General features: G+C 40.5%; 1 protein-coding gene across 6 annotated transcripts in view; it reads right to left on the reverse strand.

The window, feature by feature from the left end:
* Positions 1-3,763: 3,763 nt before the first annotated feature.
* The window catches only part of LOC306706362 (uncharacterized protein), a 31,626-nt gene continuing 16,620 nt past the window's right edge, over positions 3,764-18,769 (reverse strand). For 5 of the 6 annotated variants that reach the window (XM_079173414.1, XM_079173415.1, XM_079173417.1 and 2 more), the window contains 8 exons: positions 18,288-18,461; positions 16,899-17,072; positions 15,480-15,653; positions 13,988-14,161; positions 9,441-9,614; positions 7,947-8,120; positions 7,051-7,224; positions 3,764-5,642 (listed from right to left, as the gene is read on the reverse strand). In XM_079173414.1, the coding sequence (XP_079029540.1) occupies positions 5,633-5,642; positions 7,051-7,224; positions 7,947-8,120; positions 9,441-9,614; positions 13,988-14,161; positions 15,480-15,653; positions 16,899-17,072; positions 18,288-18,461 (1,228 nt within the window). In that variant the 3' untranslated portion in view covers positions 3,764-5,632. The remainder of the gene's footprint in view (positions 5,643-7,050; positions 7,225-7,946; positions 8,121-9,440; positions 9,615-13,987; positions 14,162-15,479; positions 15,654-16,898; positions 17,073-18,287; positions 18,462-18,769) is intronic. The other variant, XM_079173418.1, reaches the window with a different exon arrangement.

Consider the following 18,769-nt stretch of genomic DNA (forward strand, 5'->3'; position numbering starts at 1 on the left):
GCGGATGTGGAAAGCATAATATCAGCTTTAGGCCTTCAGTATGCTTCAAACAGAGTACCTGTCTAACTTGAATGGGGGAGGAGGCTGCATCCAACCATATGGTAACTTTTCCAAATTGCCAACCCGACAATCACTTCCGCAGAGAGGATGGCTTTCCCCCTGCCTTCTAGTGTGACCATTCAGAACTGAAGAAAAACACTTTTGTTGTACAAACCAGTTTCTTTCAGTTTTACCTCCAAATTAAGTGGTTTAGCTAATCTGGAACTGTTGGTTTGTTTCTAACCCGTCTGATTATCTGACTGCGTTTTTATTGACTTGTCAGACTTAGTTCTAGCATTGTCGCCATGTTTCCAGAAATCAGCAAGTAATGTTATCATAAACAATAGGAAAGATGGACAAAACTACAGATATAAGACCAAGTGGTACACAAATACACTATCCTTTGAGAAAGGAGGTGCAGGTTCAACCTACTGCCCTTCAGGCTACACCTTTGGAACCCACTGAGGGAGGAGGCCCCTGAATTGAAGTGACTCCACACAGTTTGTACTGCTCTTCCCAATGTATATTCATTTATGATGGCTGGGGGGGGGAGTGTGTCTGTGCGTGGCTGCTGATTGTATTGTGAAGGTAGTGTAAGAGTGCCCTCTACAGGCATTATTCAGGCACTTGAATGAAAGGACCTGATGCCTCTTTAGCACTGTGTAATCTTATTTAATGGATATAGTTGTATTAGATCAGCTGTGCATTAATGTTAATGCTTGCTGACACGTTCAAACACGTACATTTAATTGTGTGCACAATGTATTACTCACACACAGTGCAAAGACAAGTCATCAGAAAGTGAAACATGAATTCTAAGTGTGTTCCAAGTATACTTACTCTTTCTAGATGAATATGTCATATTTTTGTTTGCAGTTAAAACAAATGAATTGCACTTTTTATAAGAGAAACTTGGAGCTGTGTATTGTTAACATCTCAGTTCATTTTAAAAAAGGGTGCCTTTTCATAAAAAGACAATTTATGAGAAGATGAAAAAAAAACCTGTATATTATGGCCAGATTTGTTTTTGTTCTTATTTTTTCTTGTTTATCTCTATTTAGCTGATATGTTGATATGCAAATCCTCTGATTCTCAAGTTTTGCATACCTTTACTGCTTTGTGTTCTCTAAATCAACTTCAATCAGTCATCTAAGATTTCATGCAACATAGCTTACAGTTCTAACCTCACTGTGCCAGGAAATTAATTTTTTTGTGGAAAGCAGTGGCTTTGGTTATGCTCAGTAGTGACTTCAGCTTGGATCAGTTTGGTGCTGCAGCACTGTACTAAATGGACACACAGTGACATGTAATAGGTGTTGGGTAACCACAACAAAGAAAGTCGCCACCCCAACATGTGGACAAATAACAAAGAACTCCTTTTTTATAGGTCCTGTAAGTGGAAAGTGTTGGGGAGCGCTAATTCCTCATTTTACTTACACTGTTTTGTGGGAGCCAATATCCCAAGCAGGTCAGTCAAGGCTGTTGATTAAATAAGAGTGCTTCACTGGGCACAGCGTGATCTCACTGGAAATCCCTTCAAATGATAATGGAGAATATTTTGACATTGTGAAGCACAATGCAGCTAAGGGTGACAAATGCTACCCTTATGAAAAATAACCTGTAAATAAGCTTCCGAAATTCTTCCACGTGGTCATGACATATTGTTTTGATCAGATGTGGCTCTGTGGTACAGAAAAGTGTTGCTTTTTCACTGCTGCAGATCAGTGAATATAGAGACAGAGACCACGGCCAACGAAGGGAAAAAACGATTAATGCTGCTTTTAGAGTGCTGCCAGAATGAGTCCTTTCAGCACGTCAAAGAATTATTTTAGCACCCTGTGTCTACCAGGGAAGCAGTTGATACCTAAAATGATGATGGGACAAAGTTAGCTGTCAGCGAGCTAATGTTAGCTGTGTGTTAGCAAGTTACTGTAGTTAGCTAAGGCATTGGCAAACACAATACTGCATAGCTTTCTAATGTGACATTATCCACTACAACACACGTTGCATGCCTCATGTCTTATTGCCTGTATCTTCAGCTCTTCGGTTCGGAAGCTTGTACAAACTTAGATCTGGGTTCTTCACTCTGTTGGTAGTGCATCCCACCACACAGCAGCTTTTAGGCATTTTCTGTCGTGTGCTAGCAGATGAAAGAGACAAGGAGGCACCTTCACACAATATGAAGTCAATAAGTAGCAAGAAATTGTTGTTGTATTAGTTGCTCTGTCTCTATGAATACTGCTGTTGCTCTCCTTTGCACAACTTCATCTCATCAAAATCATCCCGAAAAATCACCCCCAAAAAATCTCCCTTTGTGGTTGTTGTAATCATTTGGGTTTTGTACAGTGAGACACAATCATACAAACCAGACTCTAAAACCTTCTCTCCATCTCTCTGGCCTGCTCTCCTTCTTTTATCATTTCTTTAATGTCCCACTCTTCCTCCATCCTCATGTACTTTTGTTTTGTTTAACAGTAGGCTGTGTGCTGATTAGTCAGTTGCATTATTTGTAAGACAACATTATAATAGTGAATGATAGGGACTTTTGTTTCATCTACCAATATGCAAGACAAATAAATGTGTTCATGTGACCTACTTTTCTGTGTGTGTTTTGTGTCATGTGTATGCATGTGTGTATGTGTGTGTGGATGCAGGCAACTTGGCAAAGTGGGCCCCCAAAAGCTGCATTGTCACGGCATGTCACGTAGTGTTGGCAATTTGATTATTATAAATGTGTTACATTTGCACCACTAACCTATATGCACAAACATTCGTAAAGTATATGCCAACATTTCATACTCCACTACACTTAACTGTCAGCTACCTTTTAAGTAACTTTTCAGAATAAGAGAAAAACAACCTATGATGAGTTTATAAAAAATGATACACTGTTAAAGATCACAGTAGATTACTACTACAACGACAGTCTATAAAGTAGTTAAGGTTAGGCCATGACCTGCTGCAACATTATAGTGCTGTTAATATATGATACTGCAGTAATCCATCCATCCATCCATCCAACCATTAGCATGAACTCAAAATACTTCTTAACCTTATAATCCCGAACGAAACCCAATTGGGCGTCGCGAGGGTGTTTTGCGAAGAAGAGCGTCATATAAATCACTTTTCCGAAACGAATATAAGGAATTTTACCCACATGCTATATACCTACTTAACGACGAGATTCTGAGAAAAAATACAAATAATTACTCTGTAAATGGAGAAGGGAAGTTGGGGAAATATCCAGAGAAAAAACTTGTTTGTCGAAAAAACCTCATCGCTTGACTTTGCAAGATTCAACCTAGTCTTTATTTTAAGATCACAATCTAAATTTCGCAAGAAATTTTTACAGTGTGGCTTCTACTGCCCGAAGACGTCTCAATATACACACACGCCGATGTTACCGGTATTGTCGTTCAGGTTCAATTGAGATAGTGCTACTCTCTTTTCTGCATTTTAGATTCATACTCTTGGATTGACAGTCCACAAATGGCTCCCGTCATTTCTGTACTGGACATATACATCTTTGTTTGAGAAGCCTTTGGAAATGTACGAACCTCATTCTGAGCTTCATGTTAAGATACAGTTAATCTATGGGGCTTTTATTTTGAAAAGGGTGGGACTGGGTGGGTGAGAGAGGGGGAGAGGAGACATATTCATAATGTTTGACACAAACACAAAGGTTATTAAATGGCAGGCTTCATCACAAGTATTCCAGTTAGGATTCACTCTGTGGGGCTTTTATTTTGAAATGGGAGGGGGGGAGACAGAAAGATAGAGAGACAGAGTGAGTGAGTGAGACAGGCAGACAGACAGACAGAGAAACAGACAGACAGTGTGTGTAAACCAATTATGCTTCACAAAGCACGTCTGATATCACATCTATAAATGACTGAACGTCACTTAAACATCATCATTAAATGACCACTCAGCAATAATAGAAATCAAAGAAGTAACATCATGACAGATTCATTGATAGGAGTGAAATCAATAGTAACTCACTGAGTAGAATAAAACTTAAACGCATCAAGACTTCATGAGTCTAAAGTAGAACTAAAGAAAACAAGCCAAGTCTGTTTCACAGCGCCGGGGTTACACATGAAAGAACAAGACTGGCATATATTCATTCATGTCATCAGAATACATCTGCAGCACATTCATGTAACAGAATACACACATGGAGTAGATGTTGTGCTCTACATGAGACAGTGATATTATTAATGTGTTCATTTCATCATTCACTCAGTCTGTGTTTTATTGCCAGCTGTTCTTTCTGCATGAAGCAGTTTGAACTTTATGACTTAACTTCTTCTTATTGGTTCAATATTTCCTAACGATCCTCGTACTGAGCTCTGATTGGTCAGTAGGCGGAGGTTTTATACGAGTTGATGTCTCATCTAGAACATCACCTGCTAATAACCAATAACATTTGAACAGCTGTTATTTTATTCTGACCTATGAATGTAATTGGTGGGCGGGGCTACAGCAACATGACAGAGTCAAGTCTCCTGCTGCTCAGAATAAAACCTCTTTTTGTGAGTCAGAGTTCTTTAACTCTGTGACTCTGTGAGCACAGCTGATGTCACCTGTCACTGATCAAACCTAATTCACGTAATGTTGGAGATTATATTTTAATATTTCTGAGTGAGCAGGATCGTGGTGCAGAAGCACAGTTTAGTTTGAAAGTGACTTTTTTAAGTAGGCTGTGTGTTGTGAACGTACAGTGACAGTTTTTAACTTTACTACGTACTTAAAATAGCTGAAAGCACCATGCACATCATGAGTACTGGTGGTGGCCCCTATTGAGCGTTTTCACAATAGTTTTACAAATGTGGTTGAACATTATCATTAAACAAATCCAGTGTTGTGATGATGGGATTTATAGTCTGATTTATGTCATATGACCATTCCTTACGTGTAGCGCCCCCTGGTGGCTGATTTAAAAACAATCTGAGTTTGTTTCAGTGACTCTTGTGGACAATTTCTGCAAGTTCTGTGGAGATTGGCCAATGAGTTGTTGACTTAAGTCTGGTTATGTGCTGAGCCACGCCCCTTTTGATGTTCTATGGTCAATATCTTGAAAACTAAATAAGTTATCAACAAGATGTTGGTAAGCGTTGACAATGTTTTAGCAATAATGATCCTCAGAACATCTGGTAGCAAACAGAGGTAAGGTTTAGGAGGAGATAGCAAACATCTGTATTCGGTCCAAAAGGCTGTTTTGTAGCGCAGACTGAGCTGAACATGGGAGTCAAATTTCCAGTCGATGGGACTTCTGGTGTGAGGGGCGTGGCTTTTCAAAAATCACATTTTGGGACGTTGATTACAGCGCCACCATGTGGCCGATCGGAGTCATATGTCTTGAGAAGCACATGAACATCATTTCCAGTTATTGTTCCAAGTTTCATTTTTCTACCTCATTCCAGCTCATAATCTGTTGTTATATGAGGCACGATGTCTTTATATGTGAGAGGGTGTCAGACTTTAGTCTTTAAAAGTCTTCTGGTGTTTGGTACACTAAATAAAATCCGGGTGGAGGTGGTGGAGCAGTCTCCAGATGCTCTCTGGATCATCAGGACTCAGCTGACAGAGATCAGTCCCACCTGATGAGAGAAGAAGAAGACAAGAGAAGAGATGAATCAGTGTTTCCAGAGACTCCCTTCATCAGACGTCAGTCAGTGACGCAGCACATCCAGTAGAAAGAGCAGCTTCCTTTCAGCTCTCATGTTAACCTACACTGAGCTCCAAGCTCACACACCTGCAGACACTTTGGGCCTCCAGTCTGTTGACTCTGCAGGTTTCACTGAAATAAAGTGCTGAGAGTCCTGAATGCATCATGACTGCAGAACCAGAGAGGTGTTCACTGCTCACTGTAAAGAAGATTTAACCCTGTTATGCTGCGTTCACAATAATCGCCAAGCAGACTATTCACGCGACGCGATAACATACAAAGTAAATGCAAAGACGCTAATAGACGTAAATTTGAGCCAATGAGACGAAAGACGCGACGCAAATTTAAATATTTCCAATGCAGTAAGAAACACACGTGAGGCTGTGTCGTTAAAGCCTTTCAGAGTTGAGATTCTCCTCCTTCATCACTGACGTCCTGACGCTGTTGAATCACAAATGGAGGATAAACATATTGTATCTGTCTGTGTTCACCCAGAGCTCTACGATACCTCATACAGAGACCAAACTATGTGTATAAATGTATATAATAGTATGAACCAAAGACTGTCTACGGTACAAACAATAACCACGCTGACCTATTTACGCCTAGATGATGGAGCAGCTACAATGTTAGCATAGCCTAGCATTGATTGATCCAAACTCCATTCAGAAAACAACCATTTTAACAGTTTTTAGCTTGTCATCTTGTGGACAGACCTGACAAAGCATGAATCCAGACTTTTTACAATTCAACATCATTATATAGTTATTTCAGCATCTTTTGAATGTTTGTTGAACTTAAATCACAGCTGAATCTGTTTATTTTGGGTTCATACAGCTGTAGTAAACCAGCCGACGAGTGTCTGGATATATACAGTGAATACAGCCTCCAGATGATGTTATGAACCAGACATGATGGAGTTTGGTTTCAGATATCTGGGACTTCCTCAACTTGTACAAAGCAGCACTAGTGGTTATTTCAGCCATGATTGATGATTGGCTACATGTAACGCTGGTTCTATGAAGTGAGAGCCAGTGATGTGCAGGCTTCAGTCAGACTGATCTCAGAGCTGTGACAAAGATGAACTGATCAACAGTTTGATAGTTTGATGAATGAGGACCACTGTCTCTAAACATCCGATGATGCCGTCAGCTGTTAACAAGCTTCACTTCCTGTAGACGTGAACAACACATCGACTCAAACACAATCACAACAAGCTTCTGACTCATCTGATTGGCTGACTGCTCTCTCTCTCTCTCGTCCAATCATGAAGCCTGTGGATCTGTGTTTGGTACAATACTGCTGAAACCAGCACGGACTGACTCCAACCCTCTACTGACCTCAGAGTCTCCAGTCTACAATGTGGACTCTCCACAAGATCAGACAGCAGCTTCACGTCTGAATCCTTCAGGTTGTTTTCACTCAGATGCAGTTTTCTCAGATGGGAGGGGTTTGACTTCAGAGCTGAGACCAGAGAAGAACATCCTTCCTCTGTGATCTCACAGCCTGACAGACTGCAAACACACAAAACAACACACAGAGTTTCTTATATCGATACACAATGAATCATTATTTTCATCATCAACATGAGAGGCTTTCATTTTGGTTTCATCTTCTTTTGTAAACAGACATTTTGTGACAATCCTGTCACTGTAAATACATTTTAAAATCATTGATCAGTATTGATCCAGATTCTTCAGAGCGGATCAGAAAATAAAATATTATTAATATTAATAAAATATATTTAGAAATACCAAATGCTCTGAAAAAAAGTCAGCATCAGAAATAATTAAAAAAAATTACTTTAGCAGTTATTTTCCTTAATTAAAAAAAAAATTTGGTTCAATTAAACTTTTTTTTAATGACGAAAATTGAGTCTCAAGTATAGTATATATAGTATATTTATCAAGAATAGTATATTCAAGTAACTTTGTGTCTCTTTGTGTCTGTTTGAGTGACATTTCGTAGGTAAAGGTCAGGGGGGCCCCTGACACTTTGGGCCCCTGGGCCTGTGCCCGGTAGGCCTGTTCAGTAATCCATCCAACAGCAGCATGAAGCCAGACAAGTTGTACATTTCATGATTGTAGAGGATGACATGCAGACAACGAGGCAGCTGATGTGAAGTGGAACATATTACCAGAAAATGTATCACTTTATGGATCTATACGTAGATAAATCAAATAGAGTTATTGATGAAACATGAAGGTGATGCACTAGCAGCAGACAGTGAACCCACCTCAGAGTCTCCAGTCTACAATGTGGACTCTCCAGAAAACCACTCAGCAGCTTCACTCCTGAATCCTTCAGGTAGTTTCCACTCAGATCCAGTTCTCTCAGATGGGAGGGGTTTGACTTCAGAGCTGAGACCAGAGAAGAACAGCCTTTCTCTCTGATCCAACAGCGTGACAGACTGCAAACACACAAAACAACACACAGAGTTTCTTATATCGATACACAATGAATCATTATTTTCATCATCAACATGAGTGGCTTTCATTTTGGTTTCATCTTCTTTTGTAAACAGACATTTTGTGAAAATCCTGTCACTGTAAAGACATTTATAATCATTATTACAGTGAAATAAGTTGTTCCAGTGTAGTAGATCGCTCTAACAAACTAAAAGCATGACTTAAACCATCCTGGTTCCCTGAAAGCAGGTGGGCCAAAGGATGTTCATGTTGGTTGGACAAGACATCCAACACTTTGATCCTGAGCAGGATAGTGGCCAGTTCACCATTCAGTTTACACCATTATTTCCAAATGCATATTAGCAGAGACACTAGTAGACATTGTTGTCCCACAGTAACATGTTGGTAACACCACCATGAACTTGTATGCAGTAGATCACTTCAGACTTCAGAGCTGAGAGCAGAGAAGAACAGCTGAGCTCTGACAAACTGCAGTAACTCAATCTGCATGAAGAAGAAATGATGAAGAGAAACAATCTGTTCGTCATCAATCAGATGTGTTCATTTTTTAAATGTGTAACTCAACTTAACAAGGGTTTCCTGCAGCGTGGTAGCAGACGTGTAAAAGCAGCTTAAGTCAGGAGAATTCATGACTTGTTTCAACTATAATATGAACTTTCAGGACAAACTGATCACAAAGCAAATGTTCAAATGAACCTGGAGCACAACAGGTTGATAAAGATGTGAAGTGGATGATGCATTATAGAACTTTGAGACATTGTTACAAAATGTATTGATAGAGTATTGATCCAGATTCTAAAGACCAGATTAGAAAAAAAAATTCAAAACGTTTTGAAAAAAGTTAGTATCAGAAATGTTTTTTTTTTTAAATATTACTTTAATAGTTATTTTCCCAAAAACAAAAAAAGAAGGTTTTTCACGTGTGATTAAATTACATTTCCTTTTTTTCTGATGAACATTGAGTTACTCAAGTATAGTATATTCAAGTTACTTTATGTCTCTTCGTAGTCTTTTTGTGTCTCTTCGAGTGACATTTCGTAGGTAAAGGTCCCCTGACACTTTGGGCCCCTGGGCCTGTGCCCGGTAGGCCTGTTCAGTAATCCATTCAACAGCAGCATGAAGCCACACAAGTTGTACATTTCATGATTGTAGAGGATGACATGCAGACAACGAGGCAGCTGATGTGAAGTGGAACATATTACCAGAAAATGTATCACTTTATGGATCTATACGTAGATAAATCAAATAGAGTTATTGATGAAACATGAAGGTGCTGCACTAGCAGCAGACAGTGAACCCACCTCAGAGTCTCCAGTCTACAATGTGGACTCTCCAGAAAACCACTCAGCAGCTTCACGTCTGAATCTTTCAGGTTGTTTCCTCTCAGATCCAGTTTTCTCAGATGGGAGGGGTTTGACTTCAGAGCTGAGCCCAGAGAAGAACAGCCTTCCTCTGTGATCTCACAGTCTGACAGACTGCAAACACACAAAACAACACACAGAGTTTCTTATATCGATACACAATGAATCATTATTTTCATCATCAACATGAGAGTCTTTCATTTTGGTTTCATCTTCTTTTGTGAACAGACATTTTGTGTAAATCCTGTCACTGTAAGACATTTATAATCATTATTACAGTGAAATAAGTGTAGCGCCCTGCTAATTTGTTTACACGTGTTCCTTGAAATTCCTGTAAAACAGTACATATGCATTTGTGTTCATAGGCAGAGAAATATAGTTTTGAAAAGTTCTTAAGTGTCCTACAGTCCGAGTTGCCCTTGAACCTCTCGTGTCCTTACCGTATTGGTTGGTCAGGTGTCAATGTGTTTCCAGCCAATCAGGAGAGTCAGATGAGACTTGTTGGTAACCTACCGGGTTCTTAGAGGGGCGGGACTAACGACCAGAGAGCGCGAAGCGCAGAAAGAGAGAGAAAAAGAGGGAAAGCGGGTGAAGAAGATAGAGAGAGATGTAACACTAGTTCATTGACGTGCGGTGAGGTTCGTGGCTGGGGAGGCCCTGACTCTTTCAGAGTCAGATTTACAAATATATGAACCCAATATAGAGTATCTTAAATCACCATTCAATTGGCAGCTTGCACATTGACTACTGGTTGTTTTTCATATTTCATATCAGCATTCTTTACACACACATAGGTAAGCTACATGTTTCTAAGCTAGCATTTCAGAGGCAGAGCGCTCGCGGGCGCCACCCGCGAAAATCGCGAGATCCCGCGATAATCTGTGTAACAACGGATTTATAAAGAGAACAACAAACACATAAAAGATTTTTGTTGATTTGGTCATATTTCCCTGTTTTTTGAGAATTGTTAAAGCTTAGATATTTAATCTTCAATGTTTGCAGTCAAAGCAAAATATAAGAAGAAGAAGAGAAGTGTAGAAGAAGAGCAACGGAACTACAAGCATGAACCCGACCCGTGGGCTCTCGCGCGCCCCCTTCAGTGAGGCAGAGGTACTGTTTGCCTCCCCTCTGTGCTTCTTCACTGCGGTTTCTGTCAGATCAGCAAGACTGAATATGTTCTACACATACGTGAAATACATGACCTATTCTATGAAAGAAAGGACATATAATACAAGCGTCAACACATTATTTATTTATTTATTTTTTTACCAACCGCAGACAACGAGTAGTGGTAAATGGACAACTCTCTGATTGGTCCAGCGTCAACAGCGGGGTACCTCAAGGCTCAGTACTTGGTCCCTTGCTGTTTGTACTCTTTGTGGCTGACATACCGGATCTCCTTGACAACTTTGTCCTGATGTTTGCCGACGACACTAAGATCTTTGAAGTCATATCAGAGTCACATGAGACGCACCAGTCTTCAGTGTGATTTGGACCATCTGCAATCTTGGGCCCAAACAATGTGCATGTCATTTCATCCAGACAAATGTAAAGCACTGCAACTCGGGAGAACCAACCCACAACACACATACACTATGAAAAACAAGGACGGTACAACCCACCGGCTTCAAAACACACAAGAAGAGAAAGATTTGGGTGTAACTATCGACTATAAACTCTCATTCTCAAAACACATCCAAACGCAGGTATCCAAGGCCAATCGAGTCTTAGGAGCTATCAAACACACGTTCAAGTCCTTAGACCAGACCTCATTTCTTCACCTGTACAAATCCTTGGTACGTCCACACCTCGAGTATGCCTCAGTCATCTGGTCGCCCAAACTTAAGCGGGACAAAGATGCCCTGGAACAAGTTCAGAGACGCGACACAAGACTGGTTTATGGCCTCTCCAACCTCTCATACCCAGAAAGACTCGCCAGCCTCAAGTTGCCCACATTAGAATTTCGACGCCAACGAGCCAACATGATTCAAACATTTAAGATACTGAAACGAATCGACAGTGTACAGTCTGACAGACGTTGTAATATATGTGGCAACAGCATGTTTAAAAAATCTCTTCGCACTACCACGAGATGTCACGACCTGAAACTCCAGGTACAGCAGCAGCCTGGTCCTCGAAAACCTTTTTTTGCAAGCAGATCAACAGGAACAGCCTGAGCCAAGAAACAGTCAGTGCCTCCTCGGTTAATGAATTCAAGACCAGCTTAGGGAGAGAATGGCTACACCATCAAAGTCTACATCACTACATATTCTCCTACTAATTCATTGTCCAGTCTCACGTACTGTGTCAATTGCTACTATCAAACCTTGAGACTCGACAAATTTCAGATGAGGATCAAGCCACCACCTTGGTAAAGGGTCTCAATACTCTAAATGGGTACCTAATAACCTTTACTAAAGGTAATCTTACTAAAGGTAATATTACAGTGGTGACAAACAATGAGAAAGCAAAAGGCACGCGCTCAACCGTTTGTTAGGGATTGCATTGTGTTTCGTTGGGTTATTATTGTGGGATATTTATTTCATATTTTTATTTATTTTATTTCATTATTCTTTAGTTGGGTTATTATTTCATTATTTTTATTGTTGTCTAGCTTCAGCAGGGATTTCTCGATCCTGCAACATCTGACTTGTCTCCAACGCCGACTGTTTTCCTCCCGTAGATGAGCAGGACTTTGAAAGTGACATTTCTGTTTAATACTCATGTTGATTATTACAGCTCGCTATCTGAGAAAAATGAGCTCACAAAACAGCTTGTGCTTTCTTTTCTTTTCTTTTTACTTGATAAATCAATTAAATTGACGGTTGATTCAGAATGTTTATTATGGTAACATCAATACTTGATGATAGAATTTCTTACAAATTGTTTAAATTGTTTTATTGTTTGTTATGAAACTCACTGATATGTTGTCTCATTATACAGTTCAACAGAGACGGAGGTCAGATTTCTGTGTTTCACCTCATCTCAGGAGATTTATTTTGCCATGTTGATGTTAACATTATCTAGCTCGCTACAACATAGAGCTGCTTAATGTTCACAAAACAGCCAAAGCTTGAACCTTATCGATGGATGATGTGCATATGTAAACCATTGTGGGTAATATGTGTTGGTGTTTTGATGAATTATAAATACTTGAATGGCCAAAGGGGGAATTGTTGAGGTAACGTATCCTGTTCGTTTAGATATAACTTATATCGCTTAAACCTAAACCCAATCTAAAAGAGCCAGAGGAAGTAAGTTTAACTAGTTGTCAACCGATTCAGTAACTATACAGTGAACTATTACAGAGACAACATTAGGACAAACTGAGGACAGTAGACAGTCCACAAACGCAGGCATAAGATAACCAACCAATGAAACAATGACTGTTAAAACATAGAAGAAACAAAAGCGTAAAGTACATGGACCTGAAGACCAGCGGAAGGTTCTAACATGATTCTAGTATGAGTGACGTGAGTCACTCAAGGGGGGAATGTGGGAGAACAATGTATCCATGTCTATTCACATTCATCCTGTGATAATGGCCGGTATCATTTTCACATGTTATTCACGTCACTGAGACAGGGAGTCTAGTATAGCGGCCTTGGAGCCCGGGTGAAGGTAGAGGGGGGATGACGTAGATGAACAAGTAGGGCAAGATTTCTGATGCAGGGGAAGAACGGGAGCCGGTCGCTGTGACGGGCGGCCAGAAGCTAAATCAGAAGAAGACGAGTTGGGAAGGAGACGGTGGTTAATCAAAGAACCCTCTGTTATGACTTGTCTGAGGTACACAGTGTAACTTGTCTAGGTGAGAGTTCAGAGGAGGACATCTCCAAAGGGGGGAGACTTAGGGTAGAATGGAGGTATAAATAATGAACAATGCTATTGTGGAGTTAGTTGACTCCGGACAGCTCGGTTTACTTGTATACTTTGTGATGCAAATAAATCGGTGTGAACTGAGGGAAATCCAATCTCTCTGGTGTTCTATGGGTGTTTGTTACTGAGTTCCTAACAGTGAGATCCTGTGGTGTCTCACCACGAGTCAGATAGATAACAGTTACTGAGCCAACCGTTAGCTAAAGTCAAAGAAGCAGCTCAACGAGGAAAAAAAACACAACGGTAGTCTTTTTGTGTCTCTTTGTAGTCTTTATGTGTCTCTTTGTAGTCTTTATGTGTCTCTTTGTAGTCTTTATGTGTCTGTTTGAGTGACATTTCGTAGGTAAAGGTCAGGGGGGCCCCTGACACTTTGGGCCCCTGGGCCTGTGCCCGATAGGCCTGTTCAGTAATCCATCCAACAGCAGCATAAAGCCACACAAGTTGTACATTTCATGATTGTAGAGGATGACATGCAGACAACGAGGCAGCTGATGTGAAGTGGAACATATTACCAGAAAATGTATCACTTTATGGATCTATACGTAGATAAATCAAATAGATTTATTGATGAAACATGAAGGTGCTGCACTAGCAGCAGACAGTGAACCCACCTCAGAGTCTCCAGTCTACAACGTGGCCTCTCCAGAAAACCACTCAGCAGCTTCACTCCTGAATCCTTCAGATAGTTTTCACTCAGATCCAGTTTTCTCAGATGGGAGGGGTTTGACTTCAGAGCTGAGTCCAGAGAAGAACATCCTTCCTCTGTGATCTCACAGCGTGACAGACTGCAAACACACAGAGTTTCTTATATCGATACACAATGAATCATTATTTTCATCATCAACATGAGTGGCTTTCATTTTGGTTTCATCTTCTTTTGTAAACAGACATTTTGTGAAAATCCTGTCACTGTAAAGACATTTAAAATCATTATTACAGTGAAATAAGTTGTTCCAGTGTAGTAGATCGCTCTAACAAACTAAAAGCACGACTTAAACCGTCCTGGTTCCCTGAAAGCAGGCGGGCCAAAGGATGTTCATGTTGGTTGGACAAGTCATCCAACACTTTGATCCCGAGCAGGATAGTGGCCAATTCACCATCACTTTACACCATTATTTCCAAACGCATATTAGCAGAGACACTAGTAGACATTGTTGTCCCACAGTAACATGTTGGTAACACCACCATGAACTTGTATGCAGTAGATCACTTCAGACATCAGAGCTGAGAGCAGAGAAGCACAGCTGACCTCTGACAAACTGCAGTAACTCAATCTGCATGAAGAAGAAATGATGAAGAGAAACAATCTGTTCATCATCAATCAGATGTGTTCATCTTTTAAATGTGTAACTCAACTTCACAAGGGTTTCCTGCAGCGTGGTAGCAGACGTGTAAAAGCAGCTTAAGTCAGGAGAATTCATGACTTGTTTCAACTGTAATATGAACTTTCAGGACAAACTGATCACAAAGCAAATGTTCAAATGAACCTGGAGCACAACAGGTTGATGAAGATTTGAAGTGGATGATGCATTATAGAACTTTGAGACATTGTTACAAAATGTATTGATGAGTATTGATCCAGATTCTAAAGACCAGATTAGAAGAAAAAAATTCAAAACGTTTTGAAAAAAGTTAGTATGAGAAATTTTTTTTTTTTTTAAATATTACTTTAATAGTTATTTTCCTAAAAACTGAAAAAGAAGGTTTTTCACGTGTGATTAAATTACATTTCCTTTTTTTATGATGAACATTGAGTCACTCAAGTATAGTATATTCAAGAAAGTTTTTGTGTCTCTTTGTAGTCTTTTTGTGTCTGTTTGAGTGACATCTCGTAGGTCAAGGTCAGGGAGGGCCCTGACCCTTTGGGCCCCTGGGCCTGTGCCCGGTAGGCCTGTTCAGTAATCCATCCAACAGCAGCATGAAGCCTCACAAGTTGTACATTTCATGATTGTAGAGGATGACATGCAGACAGCGAGGCAGCTGATGTGAAGTGGAACATATTACCAGAAAATGTATCACTTTATGGATCTATACGTAGATAAATCAAATAGAGTTATTGATGAAACATGAAGGTGCTGCACTAGCAGCAGACAGTGAACCCACCTCAGAGTCTCCAGTCTACAATGTGGACTCTCCAGAAAACCACTCAGCAGCTTCACTCCTGAATCCTTCAGGTAGTTTTCACTCAGATCCAGTTCTCTCAGATGGGAGGGGTTTGACTTCAGAGCTGAGTCCAGAGAAGAACATCCTTCCTCTGTGATCTCACAGCGTGACAGACTGCAAACACACAAAACAACACACAGAGTTTCTTATATCGATACACAATGAATCATTGTTTTCATCAACATGAGTGGCTTTCATTTTGGTTTCATCTTCTTTTGTAAACAGACATTTAGTGAAAATCCTGTCACTGTAAAGATATTTAAAATCATTGATCAGTATTGATCCAGATTCTTCAGAGCGGATCAGAAAATAAAATGTTATTATTATTAATAAAATATATTGAAAAATACCAAATGCTATGAAAAAGTCAGCATCAGAAATGTTTTTAAAAAATTACTTTCGCAGTTATTTTCCTGAAGATAAAAAGGTTTGGTTCTTTAAGTGTGATTCAATTAAACTCTTTTATTAAATGATGAACATTGAGTCTCAAGTATAGTATACATAGTATATTTATCAAGTATAGTATATTCAAATAACTTTTTGTCTCTTCCTAGTCTCTTTGTAGTCTTTTAGTGTCTCTTTGTAGTTGTGGTAGTGGGCGTGGTCTGTGCTCAGCTGCAGGAAGAGATCTGTGGGAGTGGTTCAGGGGAACAGTGCCAGGGTTGATTGGCACAGCTGTAACCGGTTGCTAGTTATCCCTCATTCCTCTTCAGCAGTAACAGGCTGGAGCTCTGGTGGCCGGTGAGACACAGAGAGGAAGAGGAACACCAGCCCACGAGAGTCAGACTGATCGATGCACACTGGCCTGTGTGCGCTCCGAGGAGCCGGACGGCAGGAGAGAGTGCACGGCAGTGTGAAGTTTTGTTTAAGTTTGTAAATAAAATACGTTTGAGTAAACCTTAACTGCTGAAGACGGTGTGGTGTGTTGAGGACCCGCGAGTAGCAAGGAGTCGGCTACACTGGAGCCTGAACCACTCCCACAGATCTCTCCCCTGCAGCTAAGCACAGACTACGCCCACTACCACAGTAGTCTTTGTGTCTTTTTGTGTCTCTTTGTGTCTTTTTGTGTCTTTTTGAGTGACATTTCGTAGGTGAAGGTCAGGGGGGCCCCTGACCCTTTGGGCCCCTGGGCCTGTGCCCGGTAGGCCTGTTCAGTAATCCATCCAACAGCAGCATGAAGCCAGACAAGTTGTACATTTCATGATTGTAGAGGATGACATGCAGACAACGAGGCAGCTGATGTGAAGTGGAACATATTACCAGAAAATGTATCACTTTATGGATCTATACATAGATAAATCAAATAGAGTTATTGATGAAACATGAAGGTGCTGCACTAGCAGCAGACAGTGAACCCACCTCAGAGTCTCCAGTCTACAACATGGACTCTCCAGAAAACCACTCAGCAGCTTCACTCCTGAATCCTCCAGGTTGTTGTGACTCAGATCCAGTTCTCTCAGATGGGAGGGGTTTGACTGCAGAGCTGAGTCCAGAGAAGAACAGCCTTCCTCTCTGATCTCACAGTCTGACAGACTGCAAACACACAAAACAACACACAGAGTTTCTTATATTGATACACAATGAATCAGACATTTTGTGTAAATTATGTCACTGTAAAGACAATTAAAATCATTGATCAGTATTGATGCAGATTCTTCAGAGCGGATCAGAAAATAAAATATTAATAAAAATATATTGAAAAATACCAAATGCTCTGAAAAAGTCAGCATCAGAAATTATAAAAAAAAGTGTCTAGCAGTTATTTTCCTAAAGATAAAAAAGGTTTGGTTCTTTAAGTGTGATTCAATTAAACTCTTTTTTTAAATGATGAACATTGAGTCTCAAGTATACATAGTATATTTATCAAGTATAGTACATTCAAGTAACTTTTTGTCTCTTTGTAGTCATTTAGTGTCTCTTTGTAGTCTTTTAGTGTCTCTTTGTAGTTGTGTAGTGGGCTCGGTCTGTGCTCAGCTGCAGGAAGAGATCTGTGGGAGTGGTTCAGGGGAACAGTGCCAGGGTTAATTGGCACAGGTGTAACCGGTTGCTAATTATCCCTCATTCCTCTTCAGCAGTAACATGCTGGAGCTCTGGTGGCCGGTGAGACACAGAGAGGAAGAGGAACACCAGCCAACGAGAGTCAGACTGATTGATGCACACTGGCCTGTGTGCGCTCCGAGGAGCCGGGCGGCAGGAGAGAGTGCACGGCAGTGTGAAGTTTAGTTTAAGTTTGTAAATAAAATATGTTTGAGTAAACCTGAACTGCTGAAGACGGTGTGGTGTGTTGAGGACCTGCGAGTAACAACGAATCGGCTACACTGGAGCCTGAACTACTCCCACAGATCTCTCCCCTGCAGCCGAGCACAGACCACATCCACTACCACAGTAGTCTTTGTGTCTCTTTTTAGTCTCTTTGTGTCTCTTTGTAATCTTTGTGTCTCTTTGTAGTCTTTTTGTGTCTCTTTGAGTGACATTTCGTAGGTAAAGGTTAGGGGGCCCCTGACACTTTGGGCCCCTGGGCCTGTGCCCGGTAGGCCTGTTCAGTAATCCATCCAACAGCAGCATGAAGCCAGACAAGTTGTACATTTCATGATTGTAGAGGATGACATGCAGACAACGAGGCAGCTGATGTGAAGTGGAACATATTACCAGAAAATGTATCACTTTATGGATCTATACGTAGATAAATCAAATAGTGTTATTGATGAAACATGAAGGTGATGCACTAGCAGTAGACAGTGAACCCACCTCAGAGTCTCCAGTCTACAATGTGGACTCTCCAGAAAACCACTCAGCAGCTTCACTCCTGAATCCTTCAGGTTGTTTTCACTCAGATCCAGTTTTCTCAGATGAGAGGGGTTTGACTTCAGAGCTGAGTCCAGAGAAGAACATCCTTCCTCTGTGATCTGACAGCGTGACAGACTGCAAACACACAAAACAACACACAGAGTTTCTTATATCGATACACAATGAATCATTATTTTCATCATCAACATGAGTGGCTTTCATTTTGGTTTCATCTTCTTTTGTAAACAGACATTTTGTGAAAATCCTGTCACTGTAAAGACATTTAAAATCATTATTACAGTGAAATAAGTTGTTCCAGTGTAGTAGATCGCTCTAACAAACTAAAAGCACGACTTAAACCGTCCTGGTTCCCTGAAAGCAGGTGGGCCAAAGGATGTTCATGTTGGTTGGACAAGCCATCCAACACTTTGATCCCGAGCAGG

The sequence above is a fragment of the Pholis gunnellus genome (genome assembly GCF_910591455.1).
Source record: "Pholis gunnellus genome assembly, chromosome: 14".
In the NCBI taxonomy this organism is placed as follows: domain Eukaryota; kingdom Metazoa; phylum Chordata; class Actinopteri; order Perciformes; family Pholidae; genus Pholis; species Pholis gunnellus.